The sequence below is a fragment of the Eumetopias jubatus genome, unplaced genomic scaffold, assembly GCF_037043125.1.
Source record: "Eumetopias jubatus isolate StellerSeaLion01/CBP00866 unplaced genomic scaffold, mEumJub1_p1.0 scaffold_13, whole genome shotgun sequence".
NCBI lineage: Eukaryota > Metazoa > Chordata > Mammalia > Carnivora > Otariidae > Eumetopias > Eumetopias jubatus.
In genome coordinates, this window is record NW_028274819.1 from 56,001,943 (window position 1) to 56,025,086 (window position 23,144).

The 23,144-nt window shown below is 37.4% G+C and overlaps 1 protein-coding gene and 1 pseudogene across 1 annotated transcript in view; one reads left to right on the plus strand and one right to left on the minus strand.

Annotated features, from left to right (window-relative positions):
- Positions 1-23,144, plus strand: part of POLD3 (DNA polymerase delta 3, accessory subunit) — a 47,575-nt gene that overhangs the window by 10,027 nt on the left and 14,404 nt on the right. The window contains exons 3-8 of the mRNA XM_028116078.2: positions 125-227; positions 9,233-9,272; positions 10,502-10,634; positions 15,588-15,843; positions 16,986-17,058; positions 21,370-21,535. Coding sequence (XP_027971879.1) covers positions 125-227; positions 9,233-9,272; positions 10,502-10,634; positions 15,588-15,843; positions 16,986-17,058; positions 21,370-21,535 — 771 coding nt within the window. The remainder of the gene's footprint in view (positions 1-124; positions 228-9,232; positions 9,273-10,501; positions 10,635-15,587; positions 15,844-16,985; positions 17,059-21,369; positions 21,536-23,144) is intronic.
- Positions 6,309-6,435, minus strand: LOC114218820 (U4 spliceosomal RNA; annotated as a pseudogene).

Here is a 23,144-nt window from a genome sequence, read left to right on the forward strand (position 1 = left end):
AATATCCTGTAAAAAAATTTGATAGACTGTCAGATTTAATATATCTAACTTTTAAGTCATGAATTAAGAGTTGATGAGGTAAAAACTCTTACAAATAATGACTTGTACCTTTTGTTTGGAACAGGATGCTATACGATTATGTTGAAAGGAAGCGAAAAGAGAATTCGGGAGCCCAGCTGCATGTCACCTATTTAGTGTCTGGCAGTCTCATTCAGAATGGACATTCCGTAAGTTGTCAGAATCTTATAATGAGTTGAAATATGTTTGAGCTATAAACCGTGTTATATAACATAACATGGGAAAAAAACAGGATTCAGTATTATGGAAGTTTTAAAAGACAGTTCAAGATGATGTTTATTTTGGATTTTTAGATTAAACCTAAAACTCTGCAAAGTTTGGGTAATATCTTGGCTGTGATGCAGAGACAATATCATGATTATGCAGTTTTCTTAGACATTAGGAGACTGCTCTGTTAGTCCTCTTTCTTCTTCTTGAAAGTATATTGGGAACAGTGATGATTAATTTCCAGACTGCTCAGATGTCAAACCACAAACTCAGGTGTTCAGGAAGTCCAATTTTATTTATTTTTTAACTGAGCTGGATTTCAGTTAGAGCTTTCATTTTGGTAGGCTTATGTCTGAGTGGCTGAAGGATGGGGATGTTGACAGGGGGCTGAGTTAATGCAGTGCATAGGCAGAGGCCAGGAACATCCTTATTCTCATGTATCTTTTTATAGCCCCATCTGGTCTCTGGTCATCCGTCAACACAGGTCACTGCTGTTTTCATCATCCTGACCACAAAGCTGTCTCAAACCTACTGACTTTCTCTTAGCTATTTTCATGTCCCTCTTAGGGGCTCCGGGATCAATTACTTCCATGCCTGGATGGGCACCAGAATCTCTGCTGAGATAACTCGTTCCTTTCCCTGCGCCAGACTGATCCGTGAGAACTTTGATAATTTCTCCTCTCTGGCTTCCTCCCAAAAGTAAGGCACACCTCTTCTGATCTCACTTCCTCAAACCTCTATGCTGAAGGCTCTTTTGCTGCCACCACCACCACCATCAGGCCCATAGAACTTAGCCCAAGGATTAGGTTTCCTTCTCAGTGATCCACTAATACATGTTTTTCTCTTCTCTTTTGACTTTCCCTTAAAGTCCTAAAATCAGAAAAGTCTAATTTATCAAAATGCTGATTGGATTTGTCTTGTAGCAAGAGTCCCAAGCATGTGAGATTTTAATTTGAAATAGCAATTTAGTAATCTACAAGGAGAAACAACTGCTATGGGGATCAGATCCTTATATTGTATGACCAGCATTTTCTTTCCTTATTGGTAAGCTATTTGGCAAGCCAGATGATAATCAAGGTATTTGTAAGTGTAGACAGAATCAGATGTCATTATATATCAGAAACACAAAATTAAGCAGACCCGATTCATTTGCTCTCAGAAATAAACCTGCCATTAGAATCCTTTCCCTATTCATGGCTCTGTAATGGATACTGCCCAAGTTTGCATCTGAACGTCTTCTTTCCTTTTGTTTCCAGGATTAACTAACCCCCTCTGTGTCTTTCTTTAATTAGTCAATGCCTCCAGTCCAGTCATGTCCGTTCTTTTTTTTGTTGTTGTTATGTTAATCACCATACATTACATCATTAGTTTTTGATGTAGTGTTCCATGATTCATTGTTTGTGTATAACACCCAGTGCTCCATGCAGAACGTGCCCTCTTTAATACCCATCACCAGGCTAACCCATCCTCCCACCCCGCTCCCCTCTAGAACCCTCAGTTTGTTTTTCAGAGTCCATCGTCTCTCATGGTTCATCTCCCCCTCCGATTCCCCCCCTCATTCTTCCCCTCCTGCTATCTTCTTCTTTTTTTTTTTTAACATATAATGTATTATTTGTCTCAGAGGTGCAGATCTGTGATTCAACAGTCTTGCACAATTCACAGAGCTCACCATAGCACATACCCTCCCCAATGTCTATCACCCAGCCACCCCATCCCTCTCACCCCCCACCACTCCAGCAGCCCTCAGTTTGTTTCCTGAGATTAAGAATTCCTCATATCAGTGAGGTCATATGATACATGTCTTTCTCTGATTGACTTATTTCGCTCAGCATAACACTCTCCAGTTCCATCCACATCATTGCAAATGGCAAGATTTCATTCCTTTTGATGGCTGCATAATATTCCATTATATATATATATACCACATCTTCTTTATCCATTCATCTCTCGATGGACATTTTGGCTCTTTCCACAGTTTGGCTATTTTGGACATTGCTTCTATAAACATCGGGGTGCACATACCCGTTTGGATCCCTACATTTGTATCTTTGGGGTAAATACCCAGTAGTGCAATTGCTGGATCATATGGTGGCTCTATTTTCAACTTTTTGAAGAACCTCCATACTGTTTTCCAGAGTGGCTGCACCAGCTTGCATTCCCACCAGCAGTGTAAGAGAGTTCCCCTTTCTCCACATCCCCACCAACATCTGTCATTTCCTGACTTGTTAATTTTAGCCATTCCAGTCATGTCCATTCTTTATCTGGGAATCATTGTATTCCTTTAAAGCAGTGGTTTTTTGATCACTGATTCCTTTGAGAATCTGAAAGAAAAATATGTATGTTGACATATTCATAAAATTTTGAGTGTTCACAGATCTTCTGGAACAGCATCCAAGGTTAAGAATTTATGTTTTAAGGTAGAATTGTAGATTTCTATTCTAGCCCACAGGACAAAAGTTCTTAATTTCAAATCCTCAGGTCGTCTTCAGGGTTTAAGGGGCTTGGGGATGAATCCCCGAAAGTGCATTTAAATTGTGTTCCTTGGTGCACTTTTTTGAAACCAGTCTTTCAAAACGATGTGTAACTCATAATCAGTTAAAGAACTTCTATGCTGTGGCTTGCTTAAAGAAGGCATTCTATTTCTCAATTTAAGTGGGCATTTAAATCCTGCTTTTTTAAAGTAGCAGAATGGTTTTTCAAATGAAATTTTAAAATCCTAATATATAAAATATATTAAGAGTAGAGTTGCTGTGGTTGAAGTGGTTGTGAGAATTTTGGAGCCTTGTACTCACCCTCCAAACAGCCTCGCAGGGCAGCTTTGCTGAACCCTGTGGAATTACAGGTCAAGTGTTGCTTACCTATGCTTTCTTCCTTAAAGAAAGCCCTCCTAAGGAAAGCCAGATGATTAAGCATAATGTCAGATTTTGTTCTTGTTCCTTCTAATTTCTTTTTAAAGTTTTAAGTGTTTTTATTTATTTTTTTAAAAAAAGATTTTTATTTATTTGACAGGAGGAGAGAGGGAGAGAGAGAGAGAGAGCATGAACAGGCAGAGTGGCAGGCAAAATCAGACTCAGCTGAGCAGGGAGTCCTATGCGGGGCTCGATCCCAGGACCCTGAGATCATGACCTGAGACAAAGGCAGACGCTTAACTGACTGAGCCACCCAGGCGCCCCAAGTTTTAAGTGTTTCTAGAAAGAAAAAGGACACTGGCTTTGATGGATTTTTTTAAAAATATAAATATTTCTCCAGTCGTTATTGTACAAAATGTTAAAAAAAAAAAGTGAAAACCTCCTTCTAATCTCAACCCAGAGAATCTTCCAGAGAATTATTTGAAAATTTCAAGGGAATGTTTTGTTAATTCTCTTTTTGTGGTTTTGAAGGTTGACAGCTTAATCCATGTTTAATGAAGTTCCCTGTTAGCTGTTCATCTAACGATCTTAGCCGAGATTGATTTTATTGCTGCCTAGATTATTAATTCACTAGGAGTTACAAAATGGTAATGTTCTGTCATTTTTTCTGAATTTATTGGCTGGAATTTTTCTATAAAGAACAACTTTCTCTCATTAAATAGCCGTATTTTCATTTTTTTTCTTTAACTGCTGTAAAGTTCAGAGGGCTTACCCCAACCAGGCTCTGAGTTTGTGGATGCTGAACTTAATCCTGTGTCCATCTTAAAAGGAACCCATTGAATCAGTGCTCTACCCTGGTCTATGTTGTTCAGCATCAGCAAGTTGGCATTTCAGCTGTGTCATTTTTATGCATTTTCAGTATCCCCTTAGGCAACATTTGGCCACACTGAACTGTCTGGGCTGTCCTGATTTTCTCCTGAAGCTACCAGTTTTTGTTTTTAGGGCCTTACTTAGAAAGTTGCATAAGTTTGAGTCGTTAATTTCTGCTGCTCCTTTTCTCATTAACTCTGTAATTTTTATTGTATGGTTGTACAGAAGATGACATTTTTTTTGGAATGACTTGTTTTTTTAAAGAGAAAATGCATTATGAAACCATATTAATATTCCCAGTTTAAATTTACAGCTATGCGTTTTTTTTTTTTTAAGGTTTTATTTATTTTATTTATTTGACAGAGACACAGCAAGAGAGGGAACACAACCGGGGGAGTGGGAGAGGGAGAAACAGGCTTCCCGTGGAGCAGGGAGCCTGATGTGGGGCTTGATCCCAGGACCCTGGGATCATGACCTGGGCCGAAGACAGCTGCTTAATGACTGAACCACCCAGGCGCCCCTACTTTTTTTTTTTTTAACTTGCTTGATTTTATACTGCTTTTTTCTCTTATGTTGTAAATTTTGGTAGTTCCTAACATTATTCATAAATATGTATTTGCTTTAGCCAGACATACAAGATTTAGAAAAGCAGAACTACTATTTTTACTAATAATATGTTTACTGGAAACAGTTTAAGATTTCTTTGCAGTTCCTTTTGTCTGTAGGATATATCTTACTAGGGATGCACAATCAGCCTGTGTTTTAGTTACTTGCAATAACTCTTCTCTGTGGTTAAGCCACCAGCTCAGTATGTAGTTAAATTCAAATCTTCTCCTACTTTCAATTTTTAGGTTCCCTGCTTTTCCTTACAGGTAACTACTTTAATAGATTTTGCTTCTCCTTCCATTTTTGTTGTATATATTTTTAATATATTCAAATATATATTCATATTACCCCTTTTCTTAGATAAAAGTTTTCATACTATATACCCTATTTTACACTTTGTTCTTTTACTTAACTGTAGATCCTGAACATCACTCCATAGCAGTTACAGGAAATATTCCTCATTCCTTATTACAGCCACCTGATCCTACATTGATCTACTTTAGCTTTTTCAGTGGTCCCTTTTTGATAATTTTTTGAGTCATTACAATATTTGGCCATTACAGATAGTGCTACAGTAAATATGTGTTTTGTATATTTTTGCCACTTTTAGGGTTACATTTCTTAGGATTCCTAAGATGTATATGTACTGCATTGGGTAATTGCCAAATCCCTCTCCATTTTTTATTCCCACCAGTAATGTGTGAGAGTCCCCTTCTCCACACAATGCATGTTGTCATCTGTTTCAGGGTCAGTTGCATTTCTTTTTCTGTGCACTGTCTGTTCATACCTTTTGCCTATTTTTCTAAAAGGAGTGTCTTTATTTTAGAAGCTATATATTAACTCTTGGTGATATGAATTGCAGGTATTTTTTCCATTTTATCATTTGTCTTTGTACTTTGCTATAAGTTTATTTTTGTCACTCAAAAGTTGTATATTTGCTAGTTTTTGTGTATTATTTAAATTAATTCTTATTGTTTATAGTTAGGAAACCTTTCCTTATTCTTAGATTATATCAGTTTACATTTATCCATTTAGAGAAGAATTTGCCCATATTTTCTTATGATATATATATGGTTTCATTCTTTATATTTAAATCTTTGCTTGATTTACTGTGTATTCCAAATCTGTGAGAGAGATCCAATTTTTATTTGGTTCCATATGATTATACATTAATTCTTATTATATCACTTAGTAAGAAGTTCTCTTTTACTCACAGTTTGAGATGCTGTGTTTGCTTTTCTGTTTGTTTTCACAGTTCTAAAATTTAGTTTTATTCTAATACATTAATACTAATGTATGCCAGATAACCTAGTGATAATTCATACGTTTAGTAGTTCACAACATTTTTAGAAAGCATGTAATAAACATTTATAGAAAATTTTGTAAAGAATGAAATGTTTACTATAATCCTTCTTAAAAGCCTTGGTTCATTTTGAAAGACCAACATTGAATTTTTAAAAATCAAAAGAAAGGAAAGTAAGTCCTTCCCCCCCCCCCGCCCCACGTACACACAAAATACCTAAGAACCACTCTCTGGCATTCATATTTTAAGTGCCCAGAATAAAATGGGCTAAATTTTCAAAGGCAGTTACAAGGACTTGTTTCATTTGATTTAGCATCAGGTAAAGTAAGAGTAAATATGCCATTGAAGAGTCATATTTCTCCTCCAGCTATTGTATTGCCACATTCTTCCTACTAGGCCACAGGACGTCAGCAAGCATCTTTGTTGCCCCACTAAGGAATCAAAGCATTTTCATTTTAATTAGCAATAATCGCGCCTCGGATAAACCTCATTGGCTACGATACTGCCACTGTGCAAATGGCTATTTAGATTATACTCACTGGTAAAGGTTTTTCCTGCCAGATAACAGTGGACGTAACTATGGCAGTGAACACAAGCAGGTGTTAACTTCTTTGATTAGGAATAAAGAACTCATTCAGCAAACTCAGTTATTTTCCTGGTCTTTTTTAACCTGTCATGTAAATCCTTTTAATTATTTTTTTGCTAATTATAATTGCTATATATATCAAGGGAATTTTCCCCAAGCATACCTGATCTATTTCTATTTCCTGATGATAAAGTATGCTTGCTTTACTAGTGTCATGAGTTTTCTCTTAATCTTTTTTTTCTGCCTCTCATCAAGGCAGATCTTACATTTTGATTAAAAAGCAAAACTAACAAGTAGATCCTAAAGCACACATTTCTAAACTGAATAACATCTGAAAAGATAAGACTTTAATTACATTTTCTGTTGAAAATTCGACTTGGGTGTTTTTGCAAGAACTTACGTCAATTTCTAACATAAATCATGTCCCTCAGAGCATGTGTATTCTCAAAAGAAAAATCTTAGGAAAATAAATTTTCCTATGTGCTAATTAATACATTTTTATAACAAATTGAAAATTCTGAGTAAACAAGGTATGTTTAACAACAAAATAAATTCAGCATATATGGCTAATTTATAAATGTCTTAGTGTAGGGGTGCTGGATGGCTCAGTCAGTTAGGTGTCTGACTCTCAATTTCAGTTCAGGTCGTGATCTCATGGTTTGTGGGGTTGAGCCCTGATTTGGGCTCTGTGCTCAGCAGGGAGTCTGCTTGGGGACTTTCTTCCCTGCCCCGCCCCTCTGCTGGCTCACTTGCTCACTTGAGCTGTTTCTCAAAAAAAAAAAAAATTAAAAAAGAGAAAAAAAGAAGTGTCTTAGGTAAAGGCAGTGGTGAATTTGCATCCTGCAACTAATCTGTAAATCCAGTTGGTTTTTTTCCTGGAATTTTATAGACATAGTGTCTCATAGAGCCATATACCACAGTGCTAAAGATGTCTTTTTGGTATCAGTCTATGCAAAAAGCCTCTGATGAGATACTTTCCCCAAATGACATGGAATTTTTTTGTTTCTTTTCCAGAAAATAAGGAAAATTTATCAACCACTTACTCTTCTGAACAAATATTAGGTCACTACCAATTGCTCTTTTAATTATTAAATATAGTAAAATTTTTTTTTGAAGTTTAGACATTTCTGATGTTTTTCAGTTGCATCACCATAGAAGATAACTGAATAAAACACACTAGATGATTTCAAAAGCTGAATCTTCATATCTGACTCATTTGGCACATCCTTAATTTCCAGATAAAATCAGTAGAAATGAAACTAATATAATTTTCAAAGAATTCATAGATGTCAGTCTTAGGACAAATGCATGGATGAGGAGCTTCTGCTTATCTTACTAGGTAAATGCAGTTTTCCTCATGAAGTAACTGATATTTTCTGGTTTATTTGTTGAACTTTTGTTTGTAGGAAGGCATACACATAGGGCCAGATCTTGTTGGTTTCTGTTCTGGAGAATGTTTCTAACACCCCTTTTGTGTGGTGGGTAATATTCCAGGACCAGCTGTGTTTGGGCTTTGTAAGCCTTCAATCTCTTGAGAACCATCTCTCATCTGTTACTCTCACACTGGATGAGAGGCTTTCCAGTCAGGTCACCAAGGCCCGTAGTTTTGGGAGAGTCGAATTTGATGTTGTAGACTTGGTGGCTAGGTGAATGAATTTAGCAAGTGGATGTTGCTTCATGACCTTGAAGGGCATGTTCAGATTAATCACTCTATCTGATAAACTATCCAGGGCTTCTGCCTGTGAAAGTGCCTTGGAAAACTACACAATAGCCAGCTATATTGGGTGAGATTTTTCAGCTCATGAAGGGCCAAGCAGAGTCATGACATTGTCCGAAATGAGCTTCCCTTGTTCAATGAAAGTCTTGGCTAACACGCCAATTTCTGTGTCCCAAACCTGTTTCAGACTGGGTCCCTGCTGGAGAGGTGCTTCAACTCAAAGTATTGGTGATGTGCTATGACACACCTTGCCTGAGCTCAGTGCCACCATGATCACTGTGTTCAGTGGGCCTGGGCCCCACAGATAGTGGGACTTTGTCCTTGCTGCACACTCGCCCCGTTCTGTGGGCTGGCAGCACTGTGAGCTGGGGGCTGCCTTTTGTTTGGTTTTTGATTGTATTGATATGTATATTCTATCACTTTTCTTACCCAGATGGAGAAATTTTAAAGTAAACAAGTTAAAAATAAGTCTGACTTTATTAAACTGTACACAGATTTTTTTTAAAGATTTTATTTATAAGAGAGCACATTGCATGCGTGCGTGCACACACACACATGCATGCACACATGAGTGGGGGAGGAGTAGAGGGAGAGGGAGAAGCAGACTCCCCTCTGAGCAGGGATCCCAACATGGGGCTTGATCCTGGGACTTCGGGACCATGAACTGAGCTGAAGGCGATGCTTAACCAATTGAGCCACCCTGTGCACAGATTTTTTTAAAAAAGATTTTATTTATTTGTTTGTTTGTTTGTTTTGGGGGGAGGGGCAGAAGGAGGGAGAGGGACAAGCAGATTCTGATGCCCCGCTGGATCCCACAACCCTGAGATCATGACCTGAGCTGAAACCAAGAGTCAGATGCTGAACTGACTGAACCACCCAGGTGCCCCTGTATTTTTTAGGGGTACCTGATGTTCCTAATTTCACATCCAAGTGTAATTGAATTATCAGCAAGGAAACTTTAAAATTCCAAGTTGTATTACTGCTTTAAACACTAATGAAGTGTTATTTCCTTACAGTGCCACAAGGTTGCAGTAGTGAGAGAAGATAAATTGGAAGGTGAGTGTTTAGCGATTTAGCAAGATTTTCCTCTTACGGCATCAATGTAGGTACCGTAAAAAATCTGCCCCTAGCATCTGCATACAATATATTTAGCTATTTAACTGAAAAGCTGAATATTCCTTTTATTAGTAGTTTCTGAAACATGTTAAAATAGGATACCACCTCTGCCTAACTTCCCATTTTTAAGACCAATAGCTGCTGACATTTACAAAGCACTTTCATTACAGGATTTCAAAGCTCATGTCATTCATGCAAAAAACTATCATGAATACCCTATGGAACAGCTCATGAACTGGAAAAAGACAGTAGTCTCTAAATACTGTGTTGTGTTCCCTAACAATTTTTTAGGAAGAAAATTAAAGAATGCTTTTCTAAAGTCAGAAAGACTTAACATAACTTCTAAATTAAATTTATCTTTCCATTTCAAGACTATTAATATTATGGTTTTATTATTTAAAAATCCAGTTCAAAAGAGTTTTGTAATAGGGTCCACATGATCTGGATATATGTCTCAAGATGAAACCTGCACTGTTGTACTTTGTATACAAAGACTCCTGCCATTGGCGTCGTTTTCTTACAAAATAACTCTGAGGTATTCAGGGTAGTGGAGATGTCCACTTTTGTCTTTCTGAATTCCCACAGTGGTGGCCAAAGTGAGATTTATTCATTCAGTAGATACATAATGAGTATTTACTCTGTCAAACTCTGTGGTAGGTGCTGGAGACTCAGTCACAGTCCCTTTCTTTGTGGAATCTAACATTTGTTCTTGTGATATTCTGTTGTGGTTTTTTTTTCTTCAGACTTAGCTGGCTAGTAGTATTTTTGTTACAGAGTTGCTTTCTCTGCACAAAAATTGAATTATATAATTGAGTCTTCTCAGATAGAAATTACTTATTCTTTAATTATATACTAGAGTGTAAGATTCTTCCCTGACTGAAAAAAATAAAGAACATCACAGTCATCATCAATCATTCATTAATGTTTACTGGATGAGTGATACCCTCACAGGTGTTGTACTTAGAACTGCCTCACCACCACCTTGTCTTGATGTCCCAGTTATAGACAGAAGAGTTGATGTTGTACTGTGTATGTGACTCTTTGGCCTTTTAGAGCTTTTGGACCACCACAGATTGCAAATGGTTTTAATGCAGAAGGGTTTCTTGTTAAAGTCCCCACATGCTATGAAGTTTGTGTATTAACAGACTGCTTTTCCTGTTGACTTGTAGCAGTGAAGTCCAAGCTAGCGGTGACTGCCAGCATCCATGTGTACAGCATCCAGAAAGCCATGCTAAAGGACAGTGGGCCTCTGTTCAATACGGACTATGACATCCTTAAAAGCAACTTGCAGAACTGCAGCAAGTGAGCTCCTTAATGTTCCTTGTGGGCTTCTTTACGAATTGATTTTGTAAGATGTTTACACAGTGGCTGCCTCTTAAGAGTGAATGCCAAGTCTAGTAAAACCCCATTTATCTTGCAGTAAGACACATGCCTGGTTTTATTAGTACATCATAAGGTGAAAAATAGCAGCCACAACCCATACTGAAAACCCCAGTGGACTCCCCATAAATCTATTTCTCATGTATTTATCCTGTCACCGCCACCGAAAGGTTTGTTGTGCCCCCTCATTACTCCCTTACGCCAGTCTCTGCTTGTCTAAATCCCACCGATTTTTTGAGAACCAGTTCAGATGTCCTTCAAAAACCATTTCTCATTTGTTATCCCTCTACCTTCCATCCAAAAGCCTTTGATCTTCCACAGCCAGGATCAGGTCTTGTTCATCTTTTATATCCTTTGTATCATCTTCAGTGAGATGATGGACTATAATGCACAGACTTGTGTTGTGGCTTTTTGCTTAATAGCCTGGTGGTTTTGGACAAATTACTTAAACTCTTTTGAGCTTTGGCTTTTTCATTTTTAAATTAGATATAATAATGCCTACTTTGTGGGGTTGTATTGAAGGTTCAGGTCAGTTCCCCAGACATACTAAGCACTTACTACTTTGACAGGTACTAAGTGAGATCATTTGAATTCATTCTACCAAGATCTAATAAGTACCTATGCCATACCACACACTGTAGAGTGAATATGGCCCAGTACCTGCTTATAGAACTCATGGTCCTAAGGGAGGCAATTATAGTATAGTGTGACAGTGCTCTAATAGGAGTAACACCGTGGGAGGATGTTTGGGGGAGCACTCATCCCCCACTTTTGAGTGAGGAGGCCAAAGAGAGAAGGCTTCCTGGAGGCGTGGCCGCTAAGCTGAGGCCTGAAGGCCTGAGTAGAAGTAGCCAGTCAAAGGAGAAGTAGGAAAGAAGGACAGAGCTGCGAGAAAACCGGGTGCTTGTGTGGGACCGCAGTCATTTTCTGTTGCGGGAACTTAGAGTGAGAGGTAGGAAATAATGAGCTATAAGATGGAAGTAGGTGTCAGATTATATGCTTTGACCACTAGAATAAGGAGTTTAGACTATTCTGAGGGTACTGGGGTGCCACTGAGGATTTTGAAGCAGATGAGTGAAATGAGCAAAATTGCATTACAGAAAGATCACTTGGGGGCGCCTGGGTAGTTAAGCATCTGACTCTTGATTTGGGCTCAGGTCATGATCTCGGGGTCGTGGGATTGAACCCTGTGTTGGGCTCTGTGCTCAGCAGGGAGTCTGCTTGAGATTCTCTTTCTCTCTCCACCTCCCTGTGTTCATGTACGTGCTCTCTCTTTGAATGAATGAATGGATGAATAAAATCTTAAAAAAGAAAGATCACTTGGCTGCAGTGGTGAACAAGATCAGAAGGGACTGAATAATTGGGAGACAAAGCCATCAGTGAGGAGAAATGTAGTGATTCAGGGTGGAGATGACAGTTACCTGAAGTGTAATAGTGGTGTTGGGCGTGAAGTCATATGAAGGTTAAAAGAGTCATGCTGTCAAAACCTGGATTTTGTAATGCTTGGGGACCAGATGTGTGTGTGTGTATGGGGGGGGGTGTTCATACTGTTAAGGATGGTGGTCATGTGTCTGGATGTGTGATGGTGTCATCACTAAGAAAGGGAATATGTGGGAAGGAGTAGGCTTGGGGAGAGAAGGAAAAACGATAAATTGGGTTTGGACATGTTGAGTTTGGGAAGCCTGTGGGGAGTCCAAGCGGAGATGTCCGTGCAGTAGTATAGAGTCAAGGAGAGAAATCTGGCTTGAAGATAGAGATTTTGGAATCAGAGAAAATAATTAATTGAGCCACAGCAGTAGATACAGTCATGCAGAGAGAATGTATAGAATGAAAGAGAGGGCAGAAAGTCAAACTCGAGGCCACAATTACTAGCTGTATACCTTGAGCAAATTATTTAACCTCTCTGTGCCTCAACTTCCTCCTCAGTAAAATGAAGCTAACAAAGGTACCAACCTCAAAAGGCTGTCAAGGAATAAATGAATGAATATATATAAAACACATAGAATGGGGGGTGCCTCGGTGGCTCAGTCATTAAGCATCTACCTTCAGCTCAGGTCATGGTCCCAGGGTCCTGGGATCGAGCCCCGCATCGGGCTCCCTGCTTGGTGGGAAGCCTGCTTCTCCCTCTTCCACTCCCCCTGCTTGTGTTCCCTCTCTTGCTGTCTCTCTCTCTGTCAAATAAATAAATAAAATCTAAACAAAACAAAACAAAAAAAAACTTAGAACGGTGCTTGGCACATAGTAAGCACTATTTAAATGACAGCCATTTTTCAAGGGATGGGCAAGAGAAGAGGAGCCTAAATGGGAGCAACCAGAGATGAGAGAAAAATCACAAGAGTATATGGGGTTCTAAAAGCTAAGGAGGGACTGATTGACAGTGTCATACCTTGCTGAGAAGCTAAGTAAAATAGGAACTGAAAAGTGTTAATTGGATTTAGTGTTAAGAGGGTTTTCAGTGGAGTGACTGGATTCTGGTCAACTGAATAAAGTGGGAGCATGAGAAAGTGAGACAGCAGATATGAAAAACTCTTTCCAGGAAATTTGACAGTAAAATGGAGGAAAAAGAGAGGTAGCTAAAGAGGAATTGAGACTAAGGGAGGGTCTATACATTTTTAAAGTTGAGAACTTTAAAATCACATATTGATTTTATGTGAACTTGTACTGTTAGGAAACTTGTACTGTTGGAAAGAGCCGTCAAAGAAGAAATGGTTGAAACTACTGGGGAAGATGGGATAACTGATAGAACCAGGTCCTTGAGACGAAATAGATACAGACTTTCCAAACATAGTTTCTGGAAGTTCCATGAGAATAGGAATTGTGTCTATTTTGTACCCAAAATGGTGCCTAGCAAATGGTAAGCATTCAATAAGTAATTATTGAGTGAATTGATGATAGGCAATAGTTCTTTTATTCTACAGCTCAAAACCTTAAGTATAATAGGCATACAAATATTTATTAAATAAATAAATATAATTACATAGCTAAAGAGTCATCATTTATAAGTGGTGTTTTTTAGGGAAGGATTATAAGAAAAGATGAATACCCTGATATATTTATGTAAATTACATTATTAGATTCCAGAAATAACCTATATTAAAATGTACCTATGGCATATGAAGCTCTAAAAATCAGTTCTTCTGTTGTATCTAATTAAGGAAGTAAACAGGAATAAAGGTGACTCAAAAGTTCAAAATGAAATTTGCTCAGGGACCACTAAAGTAAACATGGCAAGTAGAAATGTGGCAATAGGAAGCACTTTAATGAAACTCTACTTAAATACTTAAAGTATCATGGGTAGAAATGTGAAGAATTTATCTCCAATAAAGAAGTTTGTATTTGGTCCTGAGAATTATGGGCCAGCTGAGATCTGACTCATTGTTTCGTGTGTTTTAAGAAGTGCTATGACACGAAGAAAGTTGAAATTTTAGGACTGAGCAGATTCTTCTCTCTTCAGACATGTTCCCAGCCTAACTTGGTCTCTTCCTTATTGCCAATTTCTGGTCCTGACCCTAAGGTGTGGAATGTAGACCAAATGGAGAAAGAGTTCTCTCAGGGCCAACTTTAGATGTTGACAATGAAATAAAACATTGCTCTTTTCCTTGTACATGGAAGCATTGCAAGGCTAGAGAGGAAGACTAGTGGGCGAAAGGAAATGATTTCCGTCTGTTCTTAACTCTGATGCATGAAATATCTGTGTTAGTGTGGGGTTTTCTGAAGTGGACCGTAGTAAATCAGTAGAAGATTTTTGGAGCTATACACTCTAGCTTTGAGGCTTTTCAGTCTAAAGTTACTTCTGAAATTAAATGATTTATCAGAGACTTCTTTCTTAGGCTAGTTATTCTAGCAGTTAATGTTGAAGTTGTGCCTGGTTGATCGCCTAGGTAATTACTATTACCACATCGTTTCTTTCTTAACCTCCATCTTCTCTTATCCCAAGTTGAGGTAATACATTGAAGAAGAGAGGGAAACCAGAAGTCTTCACTTCCCGGGACTTCATTTATCATTCTTTCACTAGTATTTCTGTGTGCCAGGTCTCGTACTGCGTACCTAAAATACAAAAGATGAATAATGCCCTTGCCTACATCCAGGGAGCTCTCAGCAACCCCCAGTAAGCTAAAGACTGGGGGAAATCAAATGTTGTTCTTTGTAAGAAAAGTGAGGGAACCTTGCTTTAAGCACAACTGTGATTTGTGTGAAACAGGCACATCTACAATGATTATAGAAAAAGAGATGAATGTTCCCTTTAATATGCCATGCATACTGTGCCAAATTTCACTTGGTTTTGGGCATACTTGTCTAGTGCTGTTAGTTGGTATAATTAGAAATTATTAACAAATGACAGTGAAGGACCACCAGTCATACGAGCCAGTGGCTGTGTTCCCAGCTTCTTCCTTGTTTTAAAGCATGATCCACTCTGGCCAGGAGAGTTGCCAGAAAGTTTGTTAATATTTAAGCTCATAATTTTGGTTCAGTCAATATTTATTACATATGTAGTCCTGTAAGTTGAAGGTCTTTAAAAACAAGATAACCATTTGATTTCCCAAGGATGGTGAGATTACTAATCTTTTGTTATTTTTTGGTGTATTCTTTTTGTTTTGAATTAAGATGCTCTATTCAAAAAAGTAAAGATAATTCAATATGGTATGGTGGAAGACATCGGATTCCAGTCCTGGTTCTATTACTAACTAGATGTATAATCTAGGGCAAGTCCCTCAGTGTCTCTCCAATACTTGTTTTATATCTGAGAGTTTTGTACAAAATAATTTCTAAAATCCATTTTAGTTCTAAAATTTTCTAACTTAATAGTATTAGAGTTAGAAAGTATTGTGTGGAAAAAGCAAGACTTTGAAATTAATGTAACATTTGTGACCTCAGGTTTAGTGCCATACAGTGTGCAGCTGCAGTCCCCAGAGCTGCTGCTGAATCCTCGTCTTCTGAAAAGTTTGAGCAGTCAAATCTTCAGGTATCAAGTGAGACACCAGCCAATAATGAGTTGACAACCAATGGTCATAGTCTACCTACCTCCAAACAGATTTTCCAGCAGCCCAAAGGGATAATGGGAATGTTTGCCTCTAAAGCTGCTTCTAAAACCCAAGATGTCAACAAGGAAACCAAAACAGAGACTAAAGAGGTAACAAATGGAAGTCTTTAAAGATATGTCTTGATAGCTCAGAATGGGTAATGGAAAACCATTAGAGTTCCAATGGTAGTAGATTAATCACATAATGTTCTGATGTATAATAATATGTTCTAGTTTTTCTACTTTAGTCTGAATCCTTTAATTCTTGATATTTTCATCTGAAATAGTCCTTTTTCTTTCGATAATGCTTCTCACCAAGCCTTGGATTCTCCTGTAAAATGGCCCTGTATACATTGCAAGATTGTTGTGCAAGCCAAATAATGCATATGAGAATACTTGAAAATTACAAAGTTCTAGAACTGTTTATTAACAATACGGCCTTTTTCGGAACATCTTATATTCTGAGCTTTACCATGTATGCCTTTCTTCTTAGTATATTTAACATTCTCGTTCTGTTTTATGAATTTTTGTTTTTTTCTTTAGCTGCTTCCCTTAGTTTTTTATTATTCACTCATCTGAAGTAACTTAAATGGTCTCATTAAAACACTATTTAAAAATACTCCAGAAAAGCATAATTATTGCTATTATTGTTATTACCTTCATTGTGATTTTACAACTTCCGCTTTGGGAAAGGAGAGGGGAGTGGAAGGAAAACACTAACATTTATGGAAATACTGTGGGCCAATACTTTGATCTTTGCTCAAATCCTCTAACAGTTCAGTGAGGGAGAGATCTCTTGTTTTGTATGTGTACTCAAAAACTGAGCGCTAGACTTGTTGAGTGATTTGCCTGCATATCAGATTGCTATTAAATGGTACAACCAGTGTTCAAATCCACTTCTGATTATTACAAATGTAACATTTTGGAGGTTCTCCCTCCCACTCAGTGTGTGCTGTACTGCCTCTGATCTGTTTTAATTCTATCAAACTAAGTAGTTTTTTAATATACTCAAAAGTTTAGACACATTCATGGATAGTAAGTCTGTAAGAACAATGAGCAAGTAAGCTTTGGAGATAAACATCAGATACTCTGGTCTGGATTTGTTCTTACATCTAATGCCGACACATTTTGGCATGATTATATAGAGATTGTGCCATCATGATGGTGTGCCCTGCTATTGAAGAGATTAAGACTGCTACTTGAAGAATAGCCTTAGACACTAGAAAAAAATTATGTGTGTTTTCTGCTTTTAGGTATTTTCCACAGGCAACAAGGCACCAGGGAAAGGGAATGTGATGAGCAATTTTTTTGGAAAAGCTGCTATGAGTAAGCATGTTTTTACCTTCCTTTGATTAATACATGAATGTTAATATAATAACATATTTGAGGTGAAAGCCACCTTGTTCAGTTTTTACCCATCTGGTATATCATGCAGCCTTCCTGCATCCTAACATAAATTTGCAGTCTACTGACCAAATATTGAATGGAAGTAACCCCACTGGAACGGTGGATTTTATGGGTGACCTGGGTTCAGTTTAGATCTCTTGCAGGGTAGTTTACTACTCCTGTTTTTACTTCCTGCCTTGGAAAGAGAATTTATTATTTGTTTCATAGGGCTCTTGAAAATGGGTGACAAAATAGGAGGGAGGCTGCTTGGTTATACAGTATGGTGTTGAGGTTAATATCCTAGGTGCTGGGCTCAGGTTTGCCTTGTATGACAATTATTAATTATTACCCCTGTCTCCCAGGGGGCTGCATAAACAAATCTTTGGCTTTCTGCAGTTATTTTTTTACAGATTACTCATGATAATGAACTAGACCTCAGTATGAATTAGAAGGACCTGGGGGGTAGTGGCCACTTAAAAATAATACTTTTTGAGAAAGCAAAATCGCCTTTATTTAAAAATTTTATTTAAATAAGAATTCTTTCATATGGAAAGAACCAGTAGTCACATATTTTCATACTTCTCATACCAAGTACACATCCCCTGAGGGTATGTGGCATAACACCAGAAAGAATTCAGGAGCCGCGGGATAATTATGGCACACTTTCTTGGAGCATCAGTTTTACAAAGATCTTGTGGGAAGGTGTTTTGTTACATGCCTATGCAAGCAAAATTAGTCAGAATTCTGCTTTCCCATGATGGTCAAATTAGTGGTTGGAGGAGGCTTTGGAGTGATAGTGTTTATTTGCCAAAAAGCTATCACAAAAAGTTTTTGTGTTCTTAAAATAGATGGAAAATTTGATACTTTCAGGTTATTGGGAAGCACATTGTATTGTTGCAGGCGGAGTGCACAAGGAGGGCTCCCAACTTCTGTGAAAATAGATGGTGGCTAATGTCACTGGCCTGCATGGCTGGTACTGGTCCACTGAACCAATCAGATTGTGTGGTTTCTCGGTGACTTTTAGGTCCACATTTTTATTTGTTTTGTTTTATTTGTTGTTTTTTTGGTGCATTTGTAACCAGTGAATTTAAACATTTTTATTATTTCTAAAATATATAAGCCATGACTATTTGCTAGTCATAAAGAAAATCAAGCTATACAGAAGTATACACTTGTTTATTTAGTAAATATTTATTGAGCAACTACTGTGTACTTGGAACTATTGTGCATGGTGATACAAAGGAGAAACTGTAGGCAAGTGAGATCTCTGCCCTCATGGTCCTTATATACTACTAGGAGAGACAGACAAATAAATAAAGAATAAAATAGTTAATGATTATAATTGCTAGGCAGACAGTAACAGTAATAGAGGCAGTGGAGAAACTGGATAAAATAAAAGAATTAAATATTTACCTAATAAAAAGAATGGCTTCTAGAGTTGATTTATTTAACATGTTTTTTCAGGGATGAATGTTTAGAGTAAAATGATGAATATTTTTATTGTATATGACACATGACAAGATCATTGCAATGAAAATGAGAGTTGGAGGAAAGAGTTGTGGGGACTTGAAGCATTTAAAACTTAATGCTGGACAATAGCAAGTGTAACAGTTACCCTTATGCATTGCTGTGGGGAATATAAAATGATGTGCTTATTCTAAAAACAGCATGGCAGTATTTCAAAAAGTTAAACAGTTATCCAACACTTCCACTCCTACATATCTACTCAAGTGAATTAGAACTATATGTCTACACAAAAACTTGTACACAAATGTCCATAGCAGCATTATTCATGATAGCTAAAAAGTGGAAACAACCCAAAGGTCCATCATCTGATGAATGGATAAACAAAGTGTGATATAACCACACAATGGAATATTACTGTTATTTTTTTAAATATTTATTAGAGAAGAGGAGAGAGAGAACATGAGTGGAGGAGGGGCAGAGGGAGAGAGAGAGAAGCAGACTCCCTGCCAAGCGGGGAGCCCGATGTGGGGTTTGATCTCAGGAGCCGAAGTCAGATGCTCAACTGAGTGAGCCTCCTAGGCCTCCCACAATAGAATATTATTGAACCATAAAAAAGGAATTAACCTATACTATAACATGCATGAACCTTCAAACATGTGAAATGAAAGAAGCTAGACAGGAAAGGCCACATATTGTATAATTTTGTTTATACAAGATGTCCAGAATAGGCAAATCTATCGAGACAGAATGTAGAATATTAGTAGATTAGTGTCATGGGCTGGGTTGGGATTGGGGAGTGACTGCTAATGGGTACAGGGTTCCTTTTTGGGGTGATGAAAATATTCTAAAATTGGATAGTGGTGATGTTTGCACAGTTTTTAAAAACCACTGAATTTTACATTTTAAAATGGTGAATTTTCTGATATGTAAATTATCTCATTAACAAGAACCTTAATGCTTTATATGTGAAAAAAATTACAGCATTGGTGACAAAATTAAGAAGTCATCTGTATCCTGTAAAAGTGTTTTGTATTTTCTTGAGTATGAAAAGGAGATGCTTTTAATTAGTCAAATGATACAAATGACTTGGTCATTCAGATAAAAAGGAAAAAATAGTGATTAAATTTTCCTTACAGTAGTCTGAAAATGTTGCAGTGAACTGCCTTTTTACTAGCTAATTGGCCACTTGTAGCTGCATATGTGAATGAGTTAGGAGTTCCTCAAATACTGTGAAACCAAGACAGAGAGTAAAAACTCTGGATGCTGAAATCTGTTTGGTCACTGGTATTTTAATTAAGATCAGTTTCCTGAAATTGGTAGACTCGATGCAATAGCATCTCTTTCCTTACCCCAAGAGGGAGGTAGGAGATAATGTTTTTTTTTTGTAATTTTAAAACAGTGCTGTCAATATGATATAAATTCTGTAACAATGCAAAATTTGCATAAACTTTAAGGATATATGTGCAACTTCAGAGAACTCGCTTTTTGAGGGTCAGTTACTGAACTCTGTAAGATCTTGGTACAAATTTCTGGACCCCCTGGAGATGCATGTTTACTCTCTGATTGGTGGAAAAGTTTGCGAAGTACTGATACTTGAGAACAGCAGTTTTGAAAAGGCGGGAGAGAATGCTGCGATTCTCTAGTGGATTCCACCATTCAGAATTCTCAGTGAAGTCTTCAAAAAATAAAGTATAAACAGATTGTGTGTTATACTTTTATCCATCATCTGTTCTTTCACATAATATACTTTATTTATAAATTATTATCCTAAGCTGTGTGTAATGGCCAAGGCTAAGATATCAATTGTTTTTTTCTACGCTATAGCTGACTTAAGCTATTTTACGGCATATAACCAAAGCTACTTATGGAAGAGCCTCAGGCTGTTTACAGCTTTCTGAGAGTATTTTGTGACTTCTCTTGAAAAAACTGTCAGTAAATATAGCACGAAGGCTATTCTTCTATAATTTCTCAGATGGCTAGGCCCATCTTGCTTGCATTTCTTAGTCCTCTGCTCAGCATAGTAGTTGTTTCTGTGTTTTTCAGCTTGGTAGTAGGGAAAGAGGTAAGGATTTTGAGGAGTTAAACTGACTTAGTTTCAAATCCTGACTCTTAACCTTTTCTGTCAGTGTTACCTTGGGGTAAGTTACCTTGTGTATAACCTCACATACTAATCCCTTTTAATCCTTAAAATAGTCTCATAAATAATTACTTCAGTTTTTACAGAGAAGACTGACTTTTAGGTAACTTACCCAGAGTAAAACAGTATGACTCAAACTTTTCTGATTCCAAACTAGTCTTTTAATTATATCATTAAGATAAGTAGTGAGATGATAAGAGTATCCAGGTTTAAGAATATAGAATATAATAGAAAGTAAGATCTTGGTACAAATTTCTGTTGTCACTATTTGTAAGCTGTGTACTCTTGGGAAACATCTTTTATACCCCACACTCTTACTAATTTTCTCATCTAATAAATGAGAAAGATGTTAGCTCATAAAGTTGTATTTGCTTTTTGTAAGCCCTGCTTTTACTATTATTTGGCCTGGGGGCTGTGATATAATGAGGGATTAGCAAGAGGCAGAAATGAAAACAGAACTAGAGTGGTAGTTGGAAAGGAGACATGTTCTCTGACTAGACCCTGAGTTCTGTTAGGACAGGGACTGTTTTTTATCCCTTTAGCCCCTGCTCCTAACAAATTACTTGGCACTTAGTAGACTGTCAGAGGATTGATAGATTAATATTGCATGATGAAGTTATATATCATCTGCTATACTGTTTTTATAGATAAACTTAAAGTCAATTTGGATTCAGAACAAGCAGTGAAAGAAGAAAAAATAGTGGAGAAACCTCCAGTGTCTGTCACTGAACCAAACCTGGCAGCCCCTACAGACCTGAAGAAATCCAGCAAAAAAGCAGAGCCTGTTAAGATGCAGCAGAAGGAAAAAAAAAGGTAGGAAAATTTTGTTGCTTGTGGGGGAGGAGTGTCTCTGCTGGGGGTGAGAAGGTCTGTTTGGGCTTATTGACAGCAGGCAGTTTTCAGTTGAGTACTAAATCCTACTTAATGCCTTAGGGATACAGCTGTATAACCAAAATGGAGAGAGAAGCTCAGCAGCTTATCTAGTGAAACTGAACTGTGGAATCAGCCAGTTTAGATGATTTAGAGCCCAAAGCCAGTTTTTTGGGCCCCATCGATCTAAATTGATTATCTTTTTTTCTTTACTTCATCTTAAATTTGTGGACATGGCATAAGTATGCCTGATTGTGTCTGTGTGTCTGTTTTTCATTTCAGATTGCCAAGCGAGGGGTTACTGTTTCCAGTCAAATTTAAGAGAAAAAGTTCTTTGTTTTCTTTTTATATCAATGAGTTTATTTTTCAAGTGGTAAAATGTAATTAGAAAAGAAAATAAAAAGCACACAAGCTGTTAAAAATGGATCCAGGAATTTGAGACACTACCTCATAGTTGGTAGGAGTTAGTCTGTTGAAAGAAATTCTAAAGACACTGTCAGCACTGATAGGCCCAGAAATACTTGACTTCTGTAGCAAGGCTGGGGCTGCTGTAGTAGAAAACATCAACAAAATGCTGAAGTTTCAGAGGGTCAAGGCTCTGTCCAGTGGGCCTTATCCCCAAGAATATGTGATATGGGTGGATTAAAATGTCCCCTAGCCCATGGGTAAGATACTCATTGTTGATGGTTATAGCCAGGAATGCATTCAATATTTCATTACCAAGGATGATGTTATCTGTATGTTTTTAGTAGATGCCCTTTACTAGATGGAGGCAATCTTTTTCTATTCCTAGTTTGCAGAGGAATAGACTGGGTGCTGAATTTTGACAGATGCTTTTTCTGCATTTATTGAGATGATCATTTGGTGTTTCTGTTAATGTAGTGAATTTACTTTGGTTGGTTTTTAAATGTTAAACCAACCTTGCATTCTTGAGATAAACCTCACTTTGGTCATAAGACATTATCTTTTTTATAAATTGTTGGATTCTATTTGCTGGTATTATAAGGATTTTTTTGCCACTGCATCTTTCAGGTCTGTAGATCAGTTATTTTCTTTTCTGTTAATGTCTCTATCAGATTTCAGTGTCAAAGTTACACTAACTTCATAAAATTAGTCGGAGTAGTTTCCTTCTCCTCTGTTATCTGAGTTTATGTAATATATGTATTATTTTTTATTCCTAAAGATTTGATAAAATTTACCAGTGAATCCAAACCCAGAGTTTTCTTTGTGGGAAGGTTTATTTTATTAATTTGGTTTCTTTAAATAGAGCTATTTAAGTTTTCTTGTTCTTGTTGGGTCAGTTTTGTTTTTTTTTTAAGATTTTACTCATTTGACAGAGGGGGGTGCAGGCAGAGGCAGAGGGAGAAGCAGACTCCCTGCTGAGGATCCTGGGATCATGACCCGAGCTGAAGGCAGACACTTAACTGATTGAGCTACCCAGGTGCCCCAGTTTTGGTTATATTTTTAAAGGAATTTATTTCATCTAAGTTGTTGAGTTTATTGGCATAAAGTTCCTAATATAGTCTTATTCTTTGAGTATCTATAGAATCTG